Below are 17407 nucleotides of genomic sequence, written 5' to 3'. Positions count from 1 at the left end.
ATTAGTATCTGTTTTGGTAGATAACTTTATGCTGTTTATTCGTTTAAATTGAAAGAAAAAAAAGTGTTAAAAAGATTTGTCTTTTCGAAAATAAACTGTAGACCCGCTTCTCAATTCTATTAAACCGATCCATTATTCGTATTATTGAGTCACTCAGATGTATTTCTCTACCACTAAAACTACTACCACCAGTAACATCACCCACGCTTCAGTTATTACTACCATCACCATAACAGACACAACTATGAATATTCAAATCATTTTTATATTTCCATGTTTGTTCAAGATTCGCCCTTCTCTAGCTGTGCTCCTCATCACCCCCTTCTGTCCCACCCCTCCCCTCTTTCTTGTCTGAACACTCTTACTCCCTTCCTACATTTAAAGAGATACAGAAGACACGATATCAAACCAAAAACTTTCTTCAAGTACATCTCACTACTGATAAAAAAAACTGATCAAAAGCATATTATGAATGCCAAATGGCTTTTTATTGATGGCAAAACATGAGGATTTCATCTCATTTTACACAGAGGCACATGACAGAGCTTAGCTAGATATCGAAAAATAAGTCATCAAATTTCTAACACAGAATTTGTATTTTGTTTGTTGTTTATTTTCAAACCAGACTAAACAACCACGATTAGATTTTTATCATTCCTTATTATATTCAACAAGATTATTAGAAAAATGCATCAAAGTTTCTAAAAATTAATGCATTGTCTGTAGAATTGGTGGTTCAATATACTCATAGGAAATATTATATTCTCAGTGAAAATGGACCAACTTACAATGATTAAAAAACGAAAGGCCCACAAAGAGAAAACCAAAGTACTATCATATGTTACATACTATTTAACAACGTAAATTTTCAGTATAAAAGTACTATCATATATATATATACATGTATAGACATTGTGATATCACTAATAGCAGCTCATACATGTATTACTTGAAAGGAGAATCAATCAACCCCCATAACAAACAACAAAATGTAATAATACATGTAATAATATCTACACGACTAGTACATCCATTCCTCAACTACATATACAGTCAAACCCGTCTGCAGCGACCGCCAAAGGGTAACACAAAAAGTGGCCTGTGTAGACAGGTGGTCTTTGTACACAGGTTCCTTTAGTACATGATTCAATGAGAAACAATTTTCAAGGGAAACGACAAGTGTGGCCTTTGTAGACAGGTGGTCACTAAAGCAGGTTTGACTGTATATCATATATTAAATTAGAAAGTAGAAATGGAAAGCAAGTGTACATAAGCGAGCTGTTAACTTGTGTGTGTGTGGGTGTGTGTACAAGGGTGCATCCATTGTTCATCTACCCTTAGACTTTCACTTGAGGCATCTATCTGCAGAAATATTAGTTGAAGCTGATATCAGTATACCAGCAAAGAAGTTGATAGAACCTACATCAAAGTTTAATACATACAAAGCTAAATATATCTGTGATTGGCCCTCTTACATTATTATTTGCAGAAAATATTCCATGATAACGGAAATGTATATTGATTCATTTAACTCATAAAGTAATGCTGTTTTTTTTCCAATTCTTCGTACTGATTAATAATAATGATACTATTTACAATGATATTGAGTTAGGGTTAAGCCTATATAACCCCTTACAAAGTATAAGTTGTACAATCCATCACAGTATATGGTAAATAGAATGCTTTCACTGCATAAGGCTTTTAGCAGTTATCATACACATAGATGTAATCCTAGACCTAAGGGGTTCATAAGAAATTACTGTGTCAATATTTTCTCTAAAAGCAATTACTTGTTGAGCTACATCTACATGTTAACTCAACATTATGTTTGGTATCAACTTAAATTGTGCCGGTTATGAAAGAAAATCAAATTAAAATCTTACATTATATAATCTATTATTTGCATTTTGTCATATGGAAATTATAGTTCATTGCATAAATTGATAAAATTGATCAAACTAGGATTTAGTTTTAAAATTCATGTACTCTGAGAATACAAAATGTATATCTGTACATAGTTGCACATGCTTAATACTAAGCAATTGCTGAAAGTATATCATAATAATATTCTTTTACTTATGAAATTATAAAAATAAGCAATGATTAAACATTAACATACTCACTAAAGATCCGTTCTTTTCATTCACCTCGTATACATCTCTGACAAATATCTCACTCATACAAAAGTTAATTGCACTAGTTTAGTAAATCTATCTTGAGTTCTGTTTATAAGTCTTGCAGAGTAGTATAAACTTAACACAAATACTTTTGCAAATTGACCTGATCTTGAATGAAAACTAAAATGTTCTCACCATTAATGTTTATGATTGTGTCATAATCAAAAATCAATACAATATTATGTTGGTGAAGTTTAATGTATATACATCATTCAGTAAATTTCCAGAATTTTGTCAGTATTTAACAGTGTATTTAATCGTGTTGAGAACATTCTACTTAATAAATAATCAGCTGTTTGGAATAACAGCTGACAGCTTCTCTTGAAATACAGTAATGATTCTCAGAACTATATATCCTAGATTCCTGTTATCAATCCTCCCACATGCATGAACACGAATGATAACTGTACAATGGTGTACTCCATTCTAAATCTCAGGGACGGAATGATCCATAGAGCTCTTTACCAAAGATGACGCCATGCTAGAGAGAAAGAAAGAAAGAAAGAAAAAGAGAATTACTATCTATCTTATCATGTCATAAAACATTGTTTCACTCAAGTGGAGACTATACATCAAGTTTGATCAAAAATTACTGCACAACTTTGATAAACAACAATTACCTCACTGGACCGCATTTGTCATGATATTAAGTCCAAATATTAATTTCATATGCTCAAAACTCACTAATGACACGATTAGTACATACAGGCAAACTGAGTTCTTTCCTGTCTAATCAGGCACATAATTACTGATTTGTACTGGTGACAAGCCAGTATGCCTAATTTATAAAGCTTATTATGAGACTTTATGCGAGCCAAGATATTCCCTTGCTTACTGACAATACTGTGTAGTCCTAACTTCTCAGATTATTGTCTAATAGCTAGCAATGGTATACTAATTCTAAGGATTTCTTTAAAAGTCAGTAAAAGTTAGAGTATAGTATAGAGTGCTTCTGACTTGAGAAATAATTCAAATAATGGACAAAAATGGGCACTTTATGATAATACTGATTCATGATAGAGAAAGTTATGGTAGAAAAAAGATCTTGAAACAAACACAACTTCTCGAGATTGAACCTGATGTTAGATGTAAACCTCAATTCAGTTAAGGAAGTGGATGGAATTATTCATGAAATATCATGATGAAAACAAAAAGCCTATAATCACATAAGATCTTTGACCTTCGACCTACCTACCGGTACTCAATAACCAATCAAATTGTCTTCATACGGTGATACATATTGTCACCAAGTTTGAAATTCATATCTGCAGTAGTTCTTGAGATATCGCAACAACAAGGCTATTACCTGTAATTTTAGAGATTGACCCCTATGACCTTTGACCTACATATCCCACAATCTAATCAGATTGTCTTCCTAAGGTAATAAGCATTGTCGTCAAGTCTGAAGTTCATGGGTGCAATTATGAATCATGTAAGTGAATAACCCCCATCTCATATCCAATATTACATGTAATATCTATTGACCTAGTATCAGACTGACATACTGTAAATGGATTAACAAACAGACATTCCATCTAAAGAAAGAGCTGACTTACCTCTTCATCATATGATCAAAGAAAAAGTTGGGCATGATAGTTAGAGTAATAGAACGTCCACATCCATCTAAGATCTGAGAAATATCTTTGTCCTGAAGAGAGAGGAAAGGAAAATGGAAATAATTTAAAAATAGAATAAATCAATAGTTAGCAGTATAAAATACAGTACAGAATTAATGGTAGTAGTCTAAATTACTCTGCTGCAAACTGACCAATTCATTACCCGTAACAATTAATAGGATTATATTTCTCATTGTAAAATGATTTGTTAGGGCTCATTTAGTACATTTAATACATATCAAGTAGGCCGGAGTGATTACCTTTTTTTTGCTAAACGTTTAACCGTTAACTTTATATGGCGGTTTTGTTTAACCGCTATGAAAATACACGTATTTGTACAGAACCTCACAGTCACAGTCCAATTGTAGTATGTACCCCACGCCTGCTGAAGTTTAACAGTATACCGGCTATGCAGACGTGGGGAAATTTGTTTACAGCTGTGGCATTTTGTTTACTAATAAGTCTGCATGTGCGCCACTAGTTATCGTGAGTCTAGTCGTCTAGTCTAGTACAGGAAGTGTGAGCATGCGCTGCATATCATGTAGCGTGCACATCAAATCTGCATCCGAGGTGTACTACAGCAAACGCTGGTAAAATCTGATTACTAGAAAGTAAATTACGTGTTCTGTATTACCTAGCTTTATTAAATTTTCAAGTAACATGCAATGGAAGTAATTGAAAATCAGATGCTCCCCTGTAAGTATAAAACTTCTGAAAAATGTGGTTCGCTGAGCTAGCTGCTACTACGTTTTCGGGGGCTGAGCATGGTGGGCTAGAGCTCATTATCATCACCAGTGCACTTTCACTACCATAACAGTCGGTTAAATGGTGTGACTCAGGCTTAGTATCAAGTAAGTTTTTTGTCAGATTTGTGAACATTTAGTGCCGGCCATGTGAAAGTTTCTGAAACAAGAAGTGTTAATTCTCCCAGACCGGGCGCAAAAAATAAAAAAAAGACCTGCATCTGAAACTCATTTTTTTCTGGGCGCCAAAAGTCAGGGACCATTGGGTAAAAATTGCCCGGCCCCCGCTTATGAAAGGCTTGGCAGTAGTACTTAGTAGAAATACAGTTGTAGAAGTGATAAGTAGTAGTATAGCAGCAGTAGTAGTAGAAGTAATTAGTTGTGGTATTGCTAGCTTGGTTGGGAAAGAAAACCTGTGTGTCAAGGATAGTACCACAATCCTTTCTATTCCGAGGAAGTTATATTATAGAAGGGTTTTATTGAACAAATTCCATCGTTGCGGTCTTACAACTGAATTGCCATTGGAATACAATTGAAAAGTACATGTATTTACAAGTTAAAAGTACAATAGTCTTAGGGCTATGACATAATATATATAAAAATATCATGTTAAAACTCTGTATCAAAATTCAATGAGTATGGAAAGAATGAAGGGATGCATGAAGAATAGGAGCAAGGAGGAAGAATCAGGTAAGTAAGAGGAATGTATCAAGAAAGATGAGGTGAAAAACATGTGTAATGAGCCTTCTATTAATTAGTGCAACAGACCTAATCAATAAATAATCTTTTCTTATCATAAATATATGTTGCCAACTGCATAGAATATGAATATAATAGCCATACCTTGAGTCCGATGACGTTTTGTCCATTGATCTCTAGGATAGCATGGTCAATCAAGAGACCATTCCTTGCTGCCGATGTATCTTTAGCTATCTTAGTGACCTTGCCATTCTTAAAGACAAAACCAACATATCCAGCACTGTCCTTCTGTAATGTGATGGTTCTCTCAAAAGGTCTATTGAATCAAAGAAAAGCATTTCAAACAGTCTATGAAATCAGGTGCAGATGAATTCAATTCAATTCAATTCATATTTATTTCATTTCCAACAGAAAGATAAACAAATGTATTACATTTTGTTCATACATAATTAATTTTTTCTAGTAACTATACATTACACTTTGCACGTAATAAAATTATTACAAGAAATTCTTAATTTCGGAGGAGATGAAGTCATTGAGATGCCTGACACACCCACTAAGAAGGCCACACATTAAAACCTCACACAACTGGGAAGGAGCTGGGGGAGGGAGGGTGGGGGGCATCTCTGTTTCTCTTTCTGCAGGAGCAGAAGCTGCACATTATTGAATAAAGAGAACATGTCCAACAGATATTATAATAAGGGCCATAAAGCTTAATAATGATTTGTTTGTGTACTTTTTTTTACATCTTAGAAGCAGGGGAAAAAATACATGGGGGCTCGGGCAAATTAGCCCCCGAAATGCCCAAAAGAGCCCTCAAATTTTGCATAGAGTTCAATGCAAAACAAATTAAAGAGTGTTATTTTCATGCAAGCAAGCTTGAAAAGTAGCCCCTGAAATTGTTAAAGTAATTTTTTCTCTGCTTAGAAGACAAGTCAGAAGAGAGTCTGAAAGGAGAATGTTGATTTGAAGCTGGGTGAATGAGATGACTTAAGCTGAAGGTTTGTGAACAAATTTCCTAGCTTCTATTACACAGGTTAGGATAGGGTTAAAGATACAGTTGAGGTCTGGTCATGCAATGATTGCATTGTGAAAGAAACGGTGTGGAATCAATCAGAAGAAAAGTTGGTTATGTAGCATATAAGCATTGATGTGTACTGCAGGGTTCTGGAGTCATCAAAATGATAAGAAATTTGGCCCAGTCTTGGTAGAAGTAACAAGCACTGCACAAACATGTGGCATAAAAATGAGGGCCACATTTTAAAGCTGTAACATGTCATAATTAGAATACCAGTATGAAGGCATTTGATGAGCCATGCTTTTCAGGGCACATTTTTTCTCTGATGCTCTTCCACACTTTCATTATAACAATGAAAATGCTCACAAATTATTTTTCACCTCTCCCCAGAACGCAACCTTCTCTTTAAAACACTGACACACTGTCAGCCACCAAGTGTTCCATTCTGACCACAGGAGATTGGTGAATAATCACTAAATAGTTTGTATCATAAATAACATTCTGAAATAAAATTAAGTAAATGCTCACAAATTAACTTAAACAGTGTGCAGCTCTAAATAATTTTAAGCATTATCTAAAACTTCACCTGATGCAGAAAATTTGAATTTTACAAAAGCAATTTTGTTTAAAATGTGTTATTACCATTGTATTATTCTATTTCTTTGACCCTTTTTTGTTTTTTGTATGTTCATTTTTAGGATCATCTACCTATAATTTGTTGTAACTTTTTTGATCATCCAACCACTTCGTAATTTCCTTTAGTGTATTTTTCATTTGATTGGTTTTTCTATGTTTGCAAGAAATATTTTATTGTATTCTTTGCCTTTGTATGTTTTTATGAAAGTGGTGAATAAATTCAATTCAATGCAATTCAAATTGAGAAGTGATTATATACCTGTCTCGGATGGCAAGTGTGATGCTGCCAGGGCTAGCCTTCTTCAAGACTCCCATAGCTTTATCTTTGCTGTAACCTGCTACATTTTCTCCATTGATCTGAAGGATTTGATCTCCAAATCTTAAGCCTCCCATAGCACCTGGTGAGTCCTTCATGACAAATGTGATGAAAATACCCTGCATAAAAAAACAAAAGGATAATACCGGTAATCAAATCATTTAAATGAGGCAGCTTATAGGAAGAAAAAAAATGCCTTCTATGTAACACAAGGTTAATTTTGTTGCTTTATGGAAGTTAGCATACAAAGAGATGATTAAAGTTTGAGCATTATTCATGATAAATAAATTTCACAATGAATAATTTATTCAAGCATGACAGTTAACTACCTTAAATAAAAGAAAATCACTCAACAAAAATAAAAGAAAGAAAGAAAGAAAAAAAAAGATGAAAAAGACTGCATCTCTAATATGCCTCAGCCAAATGTTAATTCATTGATCAATGATCCTGTAACCTTAAACATCTGACCTCATGGACCCAAATTCTATCACTTTATATATGTATATTTTACATACTTGAGCCCAGTCTGGTCAACAAGGGTTCAGCTTTTCTTCAATTATCAGAGTAATGAAATATTTTCTAGTATTTTTAAACACTTTAACGACCCCGTGATCTTTGACCTCTTCCACCAAAAATCTAATCAACTCAGACACACTCCATCCAAGTTTGGTTAAAATCTAATCAACTCAGACATACTCCATCCAAGTTTGGTTAAAATCTAATCAACTCAGACATACTCCATCCAAGTTTGGTTAAAATCTAATCAACTCAGACATACTCCATCCAAGTTTGGTTAAAATCTAATCAACTCAGACATACTCCATCCAAGTTTGGTTAAAATCTAATCAACTCAGACATACTCCATCCAAGTTTGGTTAAAATCTAATCAACTCAGACATACTCCATCCAAGTTTGGTTAAAATCTAATCAACTCAGACATACTCCATCCAAGTTTGGTTAAAATCTAATCAACTCAGACATACTCCATCCAAGTTTGGTTAAAATCCATTCAGTGGTTCTCAAGTCATCGTCGTAACAAAGATGAAAGGACAACCCAAGATCATATTGCCTCTGGCGCCATCTTCGGTAGTGGATGCATAACAGAAAGTTACCTACCAAAGCAAAATAATGGAAACCATTCTACAGTAATGAATGGCAAAGGGGGCTAAAGTAGAACTATGATGAAATCAGTCCTTGTGTCTCTTATTTTAAGATACAGAAATGTAAAACACACTACACTTCTACAGTATGTCATTATATTTTTCTGGGGCAGTTTACAACATCCTATACATGTACATGTATTTACCTTACTGACATCTCGAACCCTCAGACCAATCTTGCCTTTAGCATCCTTACACACCACCACCTCTCTCACTCCTTGCTTTATCTCCGATCTTGCCACTCCCAAGTTTTGAGTTCCTGTTACCGGGGCAACCGTATTGTTCTGTGATTGGACAGCAACAGTACCAGCTGGCCTTGGAACCACAGCCTGCTGTGAGGGGGAAACAAGTTTAAAGGTACATATCAATCATAGGTCTTTCATTCAGTATTGGTCATTAAAGGCATCGTTTAACAATGTTAAATCTGAGATGCACGGCCCTACGTGTTATCAGTGTCTGTGATATGGTGTAATATTGAAGCCCTAAAAAAAATGCACTTCAAAATGACCAAGAAGTGCCTCAAAAAAGTAAAAAAATCTTTGAATGACCGGTTTTTATCATACTCATTTTTCCCAATAGACTGTAGTGTTACATGTATGTGCCAAACGGTTTTGAAAATTTGTGATTCCAATCATAAATATCTTGATAATCAGACAGGCGATCGGCTTGTAAAAGTCATGGGCTTCCTGACTGACCTAAAGGTTCATAATTATCATTGCAGCATGCACTAAATCCAGGATTTTGTTTCAGAATCTGAGACAAAGTTACCAGATCCCTTTAAGTGCAATGGGATGTTTATGTTCATGTTTGGTTCAATTATCATCTCTCCATACATTTTCTATGTGAGTCATAAAATCATCATGTTTTTATTTAAATGAACAAAACACATTAGGGTTGGTTACATGGTCATGCATTCCTTAAATGTTATACCGGTACTTAAATAAATTCAACATGTAACCTCTTTACAACAATTTGCATCCTTCTTTGCATATATGTCTATACCATGTCTGGCAATATTTCCTGGAGAAAAAAAAAAAAAATTGAATTTTGTTGTTAATACATTGTGTGTACATGTACATGTACATTGATTTGGATGTATATTGTTACTATAAATTCCTTCCTCATAAAAATGTTATCAGTTTTGGCCAATGTTTGCAAGCATCATAGAAAATTAAAACCCCTTATTACCAGAAAACACGTTCAAAGGTTTCAAAATCCAAGGAATTAACATGGTCAGACCGAGGGTGAATATATAAGGCATGGCTTTGACCTTTTCTCTGCATGCACATGTATGTACCCTGTACAAGGGCGTACATGTGCACAGCCAAGATTAATTATCATGTGATGTATACTGAAAGTAATAACACCATTGTATTTACACAGACAAACTAACATGGACTTTATTCTTCACAATCTGCAGATACTGTACTACTAACAATGACATCATAGCTATATATTGATATGATGTCATGGTCACAAGGTCTTTGTATGCTTCTACACTGTAGTTTAATTCAGTACATGTACATTGTGTACTTCAAGCTACCGGTATCTGTTTACTTTACCAGTATGTGACTCTGTCTCACCACAAAATAAATAATTTAGATTAATTTTCCTATGCAAAAGGACCAATAACAAAAACAAAAGATAAACCTCCCACATTTTAAAACAGTATAACCCTTAACTATCAGTTCTCATGAAAAGTATTAAAAAAAGCCCCAGATGTACTTTTGTAAAATACTCCTTTGACTTTAATACAACTGTCCTCTTACCCTTAAGATTTCATAGAGAATATTTCAGGAAAATGAGTACTCAAAGAATATCTGTAGCATAACAATGATGAGAACTACATGATAATTTCTATCATAATATCCCGCATCAAAAATATATTGGTTTTTGATTAGTTGAGAGCTTGTCACATGACCAGAAATATTTCAACTATTTTAAGGTTGCTCTGAAAAAGTACTATTTGGGAGTACCATTTGGGAGTAGAAGTACTTTTTGGGATTTGAAATTTCTTTTTTAATTTTTTAAAAATTTAATTTATCAAATTTTTTCAAAGCTTAATTTAATAAAAAAAAAAAAATCTTTTTTCATTTCTTGAATAAAAATTGTATTTTTCTAAATTCTAATTTTTTTTTCCTCCAAAAAATTCTAATTTTTTAATTATTATTTTTTTTTTTTGATGCAGGATATAAAACAAATATACCATGCCTTCTTTTCGAGGTACTGGTTAAAACTACAGGCCTCGGTGACTCCAATAGTACAATTTGCTTTGGGGCTGTGCCCCTCAGCATCTTGCGCATAGTTTTGTCCAGAACCTCTCAAGACAGTGTATATTTGTATACTATACCCCTTATGAAAACAATCATTTCGACTTTTCTGATGATCGAGCTATGTAGATCCTTCAGATATGTTTACCATATTTTCATCCATGGCAGAGAGTACTTACTGATTGTTGAGCATATGCCTGCATCTCAGCTGGCGGGAGACCCATCCACTCCTCCAGGGAGGGATATAGAGAGCTTGTTGTCATGACAACGGTAGAACCAGGTGGAGCAGCAGCGATAGCATGGGCTGCAGCCTGGGCTTGTTGATTGAAGTTATCCTGGGCCTGTAAATAAATGTACCAAGAAATAGGTAGGCATATGATTGAAGTTATCCTGGGCCTGTAAATACATGTAGGTACCAAGAAATAGGTAGGCATATGATTGAAGTTATCCTGGGCCTGTAAATACATGTACCAAGAAATAGGTAGGCATATGATGTATAATTCAAAGCACAGCTTTTGATAGAAGAAAGCATGGATAACTCTTTTATTTGTGCTTCACTGGCTTTTATTTCCTCTAACGCCATTGTAGCATACATACAGGTACATGTATGCTCGACCTCATCACGGGAAATCAATCATCAGCTTCTACAGACGAGAGTCGTCTTAAGTTATGAACAAAATGTCTAGTTGATTGATGATTGAATTTTTTTTTTTGTATTTCATTTCTGGAACCAGAACTTAAGATTTCCTTGAGGGTACTGTACATGTATTTAATTTTGCTGATAAGTTATTTATCAAAATACACTGGTTCTTCTTCTTTCAAATAACCCCAAAGATTTGTTGGGGTATAGAGATTTCTAGTTGATCTTACCTGAGCCATCTTGTCCACTTTCATATCTTCTAATGAAGGATAGAGAGACATGATGATTGAGATAGTTTCCTTCGGAGTGTGAATTCAGTAATCTATGAACCAAAACATAAATACAAACGATTGAACATCAAGTCACACATTTGGGTGGGCCGGGGAAAGGAGGGGTATTAAAGCAAAATGAAACTGGTTATATTATAGCCTGAATTCTGTACTACATGTAGACATCCCATTTAAATTCCAAAACCTGAGCATTCGTCAGTTAGCTGTGTTGTAACTACATGTACATGTATACATGTACTTGACTCAGCATTTACTTTTAAGAATTCATTACACAATAGCACGAGTAGTTCCATTGAAAAGTCTACAAACATATAATATGCCACCAGAAGATTACAGGGTTTGCAACCGCTAACAACATTTCTTTTGCTACATGTACTAACATTATCTCAAGGACTTTGTCGAGTACAAGAGGATAATAATGCAACTTATATTTTTGTTTTAAAACTGCACTATACAGTACATGTACGTTTTGACAATTTCTTCAAAATGTTCTACTGCTTAGAGCCTATGTTTTTACTTGTTATGATTCTTTCATCATTACAGAGCTCAATGAATTGATAACTTTCTTCCTGTTTTTCCAGACAATATTTGTTATCTAGCATTTTACCCACTAAATATAATAAGAGTGTTTTTTAGACATGATATATTATTGAAAGGAAATGATGTTTGAGTAAAAGAGGAAGTACGTCCTACTGGATACGATAGTTATTGCACTCTCATTCATTGAGTACGGTAATGGGATCTTAGACTCGTCATGGAACTTGATTTAATTTGCACTGTCATAGTACACATTCACAATTCAGTCAATACACAGGCATCTACCGGTAACTCTACTGATTTTCATCCTTTTGTCACTACCGTATATTGTAATTTACAGAAATATCACTCCTACATGTAAGAGAGTAAAAGAGGGAGAGAGAAAGGACAATATATCTTACGTTACATGAACATTTCCAAATTGAAAAAGAGGAAGAAAGATGTGTAATGATAATTATTGGCCTCTGATTGTCAACATTTATCAAAAGAAATTATTACTGACTGCTACATGTACATTTATATCTGTCACAATGACTAGGCAATAACTACAAACAAATGTTTCTCTTTTTGAACACCATACATGTACATGAACTCAGCAACGTGCACAGTAAAACTTGTATAATATTATTTATATCCAGCATACTAAGAATCTTGCAATCTGATTGGTCTAAACGAGGTCACATGATCAATGATAGATCTACCATCACTTCATGACCGTGAGCTAGGGGTGTGCAAAAGTACTATCACACTGCAATAGTAATTTTGTACAGTATTTTTTTGCTGCTGCACCACTTGCCCATTGAATAAGCATAGCAAAGTAGGTTACGCGAAATGTCAGTGTTTTGGTTAAGGCCAAACTACAAGTCAAAGACGATTAATTTTAAGCATTGGAAAAGTCAAATGCGCGCGGATCGACTTTATTACATGTACATGTACATTTATGCATGTTGTGCTTTGAACATAAATCGCGTAAACATGAAACAAATATCGCTTAATAAGCCCAATCGACGTATGGCATTAATGCCCGCGAAAAGCAAAACCATAGACATGTAAGATATGATATGTGTTGACAAGTTCATCATTCTTTCAGATTTTTACCAGTATTATTGACTTATTATATCCTGCATCAAAAATTTGTTGGCTTTTGATTGGTTGAGAGCTCGTCACATGACCAAAAATATTTGAGCTATTTTTAGAAAGTACTATATGAGAGTACTATTTTGGTTTACTATTTGGGAGTTGAAAAAAAAATGTGAATTTTTTTTTTTTAATTGAATCAATTTTTTTTTTCAAATCTTAATTTAATGAAAACAAAATATTTAAAATCTTTTTTAGATAAAAATTGACATTTTTTTTTTTTTTTAAATAAATTTTTGATGCAGGATATAAAAAAAATATATTATGCCTTCTATTCAAGGTACTGGTTAAACTATGGGCCTCGGTGACTCCAAAAGTACCATTTGCTTCGGGGCTGCGCCCCTCAGCAAATAGTACTGTTGGAGTCACCTCTTGCGCATAGTTTTAACCAGAACCTCTCAAGGCAGTGTATATTTGTATATTATATCCTGCATCAAAAATTTGTTGGCTTTTGATTGGTTGAGAGCTCGTCACATGACCAAAAATATTTGAGCTATTTTTAGAAAGTACTATATGAGAGTACTATTTTGGTTTACTATTTGGGAGTTGAAAAAAAAATGTGAATTTTTTTTTTTTAATTGAATCAATTTTTTTTTTCAAATCTTAATTTAATGAAAACAAAATATTTTAAATCTTTTTTAGATAAAAATTGACATTTTTTTTTTTTTTTTAAATAAATTTTTGATGCAGGATATAAAAAAAATATACTATGCCTTCTATTCAAGGTACTGGTTAAACTATGGGCCTCGGTGACTCCAAAAGTACCATTTGCTTCGGGGCTGCGCCCCTCAGCAAATAGTACTGTTGGAGTCACCTCTTGCGCATAGTTTTAACCAGAACCTCTCAAGGCAGTGTATATTTGTATATTATAACTGAACTGAAACGCTCACGGTTTTGAGCAATGTTTGTTGCCAAAATCATTCAGCATTATTGGAAGCTAATTATAAGTATTGGCGTTGGAACATAGACAGTGGAAAGATAACAAGTGAGGTATTAAAGTTCATATACAATATTCATTTCAATCAATAAATTGTTACATTTTTATGGCTAGATCTATACTATGCTGCGTACATAAAGAGTCTAGACGTCGCCGCGAATAAAAACTAGCTGAAGCTAAATTGTCTGCAGAATCAGAACACCGCGAGCAAAAACCTAGTTCTTTTAATTATGTAAAATTCACTTTAAATAGACCTTATTGCCGATGTGGGATACAAAACAAATATTAACCTCCTTTACTCGGGCAATGGATACAAACTATCATCGCCTCAGTGATCTCAGGGCTACGAGTTCATACCTGTAATGACGTTATCACAGTTTTTCCTTCATAATCATTTTGCCTTGCGTGAGACTAGAAGGGATGAGATTTAGATGACGTCATGCGCAGCGAGAATTAAAAATACAGCTGCAAGATTTTCAACATTAAGGTCGATTTTGCCCCATAATTTCCTGAAAAGGGACTATTAAACGGATTATTTCAGTCAAGTTGGTAAGTGGAACCGATATACAGTGCGTCCCAGAAAAACTAAACCGAGAATTATCAATGTTTTATCATAACTTAGTCACATTTATAATTAATAAATGACACATATTCGGAAAGCTTAGATCCTCCTCTTTCATTTGATGCAACTCATAGTCATATGATGTAAATTTCATGCATGAGTGATTCAAATCAATTTGAAGAGAGGAAATCAACAAGTCATTTGGCGGGCAGTATCTGAATTTCAAAGAGAAAATCAAATTTCTAGAAAGTTGAGTTTCTGCCCTTTCATATGACACCTCAATCAGGGAAAATGAGTTAGGAATGACAAAGTTCTGTTTGTTTAAAGAAGCGCTTGCATCAAACAAATTTGTTTTCAGTGGCTGCCTGCCGTAGCAACAAGCAGAATTGACAGAAGACTTAAAGGGGAAGTCCACCCTGAAATTAAGTTAGTTTTAATAGGAGTAGAAAAATGAGAGAAACAAGTCAGTGAAAGTTTGAGCAAATTCCGATTAAAAATATTGAAGTTAGGATTTTTGAAGTTGTGATCAATCAAACACAAATTGGCAACTCTATGACGTATCATGCGAGCTCAACTTCCATTTGCTCAGTACTAAAAAAATCTAAAATTTTCATTTTCCCTCAAGAAAAATTTCAACCATACATACACCCTAAATATAATAATTGCAAATATGTTTCTATACTCCCCCTGCAAGGAACAAATATATATTCCGTCATCAATAACGAAGAAAACATGATTTTATGGAATATTATGCACAAAGCAAATGAAGGAGAGCTTGTATAATAAGTCACAGAGTTGCCAATTTGTATTTGATTGATCACAACTTCAATAATTCATAACTTTCTTATTTTCGGATGTTGTTTGAAGGTTTCTTATTTTCATTCAGAATTTGCTCAAACTTTCACTCACCTGATTTTCTTATTATTCTGCCTCTATCGAAACAAACTTATTTTGGGGGTGGACTTTCCCTTTAACTCCGTTTCGTTCACAATCAGCCATGCATGAAGTCTTTCGTCTATGGCTGATTTTCAACGAAACGGAGTTAAGTCTTTTGTTTATTCATTTTCTTGCTACTAGGCCTAGTAAGATGTCTGAACGATAGAATCTAGAATCTACGACTTAATTGTTAAAATGATATCGGCCTTGGCCTTTTCTTGAGAAGTCAACATCGTTCTTGTTCAAGTTTTTAATAAGATTTGGGGACAATCAGAATACTAATCAGAATTACGGCGCTAGTTCAGAAGTCTATCCAGACTAAGCAATTCATCAAAACAGTCGCTAACCTAACACAGGCGCGCGCCTGCACCCCACCGTAGACTAGACATCTAATTGTATTGTGCAGCAGTTTGCCGAGAGAAAGTGTAGATCTAGCCTAATAAGTCTTTGTTTATTTTGAAAAAAAAATGATAATAAAATTGACACGAAACAGGTAAGAAACATAACAACTTTTAAATCATGACCATATCGAACAATTGAATTGTCAATTGATGAAGATTTTGTTGATTTTCGGTATGTTTTAGACTTTTAGTTTACTTTACTAAATAGTCTAGGGCCTACTACTAGACTAGATCTAGACCTAGGTCTACTAATCTACACGCCGGAGTTCCGGGACAAAGTCTGGATAGACTTCTGAACTAGCGCCGGAATTACTAGCACTAGATCTATAAAGAATCTAAGTACATTCTCATCAACTTAAAAGTTCAAGTAGAATATTTTTGTGCGCAGGCATTGGCATAGTCAGATCTAAGTTAGGCATCGAGTCAGGGTCGGACTCAAGCCTCTGGCCGCGGCGGGGCCGCGCCGTTATGCATTGGTATTGCCTTTGGCACTGCTTTTGCGGCCGGGCATGGCTAAATAAATGGCAAGCAATAGTCTTACAGTACACCTAAAATATATCAATAAACGATTGCCAAATACATTAGTAAACCATGTTATAATGGTATGCAAGAGAAAGAGGATAGCAAATTGAGAACAAAATCTTACCTGTTTACTAGAAGTACCAAGTTTATTGTGACGATGATAAACTAGGATCGGAATATGATGTCCACAATTTTTCGGAGTAAATAATGGTGATGACGTCAGGGTCACCTGATGCGCATGATGTCATTTTGATACTATTTCGGGAGAAAATAATGGTCTTGGTCAGTGACGTAATGCTTTCGACTGTACAGCGTCATGACGTTGTATGATCGGGTTTGTGATTATGGTTTTCTTTTTAAGGGGGTGTAGCATGACGAGATTACGTGTCTTTCCCGTGGCCTGGCCCCCGCATGTAAATCCTCAGCTTTTCAAAATCAAATTCTGCTGCATGCTTTATTGCTTCATTTATTTGTTTAAAATGTCATATTATTTCTATAGACTAAGCTTTATTATATAATGATCATGTTTATTTCAGTCGATCCACATAACCTTAAAGGTAATACAAAGTTTTGGTAAATTTTGAAAATTGGGTGGATAGTGAATCTTTACAATATTGATATATTTGGATGCCCCTGTGGATGTATTATAAGCACTAAAAAAATTAGCCCCTAAAACACTTCTGTTTTCGAGAAAAAGTTAATATAAAAAAATTACCGGTGCTCCCAGTAAATTTTGATAAATTTCAAATAGCGCCTATGGCCGTACAATGGTAGCTGCGATCATTAAAATCTCAGAATATGTAGTTGTGA

The 17407-nt window shown here is 34.4% G+C and overlaps 1 protein-coding gene across 2 annotated transcripts; it reads right to left on the bottom strand.

Annotated features, from left to right (window-relative positions):
* Positions 1-466: 466 nt before the first annotated feature.
* Positions 467-16784, bottom strand: LOC578747 (syntenin-1). 2 transcript variants are annotated; one of them, XM_778901.5, is made up of 8 exons: positions 16722-16784; positions 11506-11597; positions 10815-10976; positions 8512-8697; positions 7149-7324; positions 5380-5551; positions 3734-3825; positions 467-2658 (listed from the first exon to the last, which is right to left on the bottom strand). In XM_778901.5, exons 2-8 carry the CDS (start codon positions 11554-11556, stop codon positions 2604-2606), a joined length of 894 nt encoding a protein of 297 aa, XP_783994.2. In that variant the 5' UTR covers positions 11557-11597; positions 16722-16784; the 3' UTR covers positions 467-2603. The 2 variants fall into 2 exon arrangements, with proteins under 2 accessions (XP_783994.2, XP_011670371.1); XM_011672069.2 differs by having other exon boundaries at positions 8512-8694.
* Between the last annotated feature and the right edge of the window lie 623 nt (positions 16785-17407).

The sequence above is a fragment of the Strongylocentrotus purpuratus genome, unplaced genomic scaffold, assembly GCF_000002235.5.
Source record: "Strongylocentrotus purpuratus isolate Spur 01 unplaced genomic scaffold, Spur_5.0 spur5_scaffold_13, whole genome shotgun sequence".
Classification (NCBI taxonomy): Eukaryota; Metazoa; Echinodermata; class Echinoidea; order Camarodonta; family Strongylocentrotidae; genus Strongylocentrotus; species Strongylocentrotus purpuratus.
This window is presented reverse-complemented; position numbering and strand designations above follow the sequence as displayed.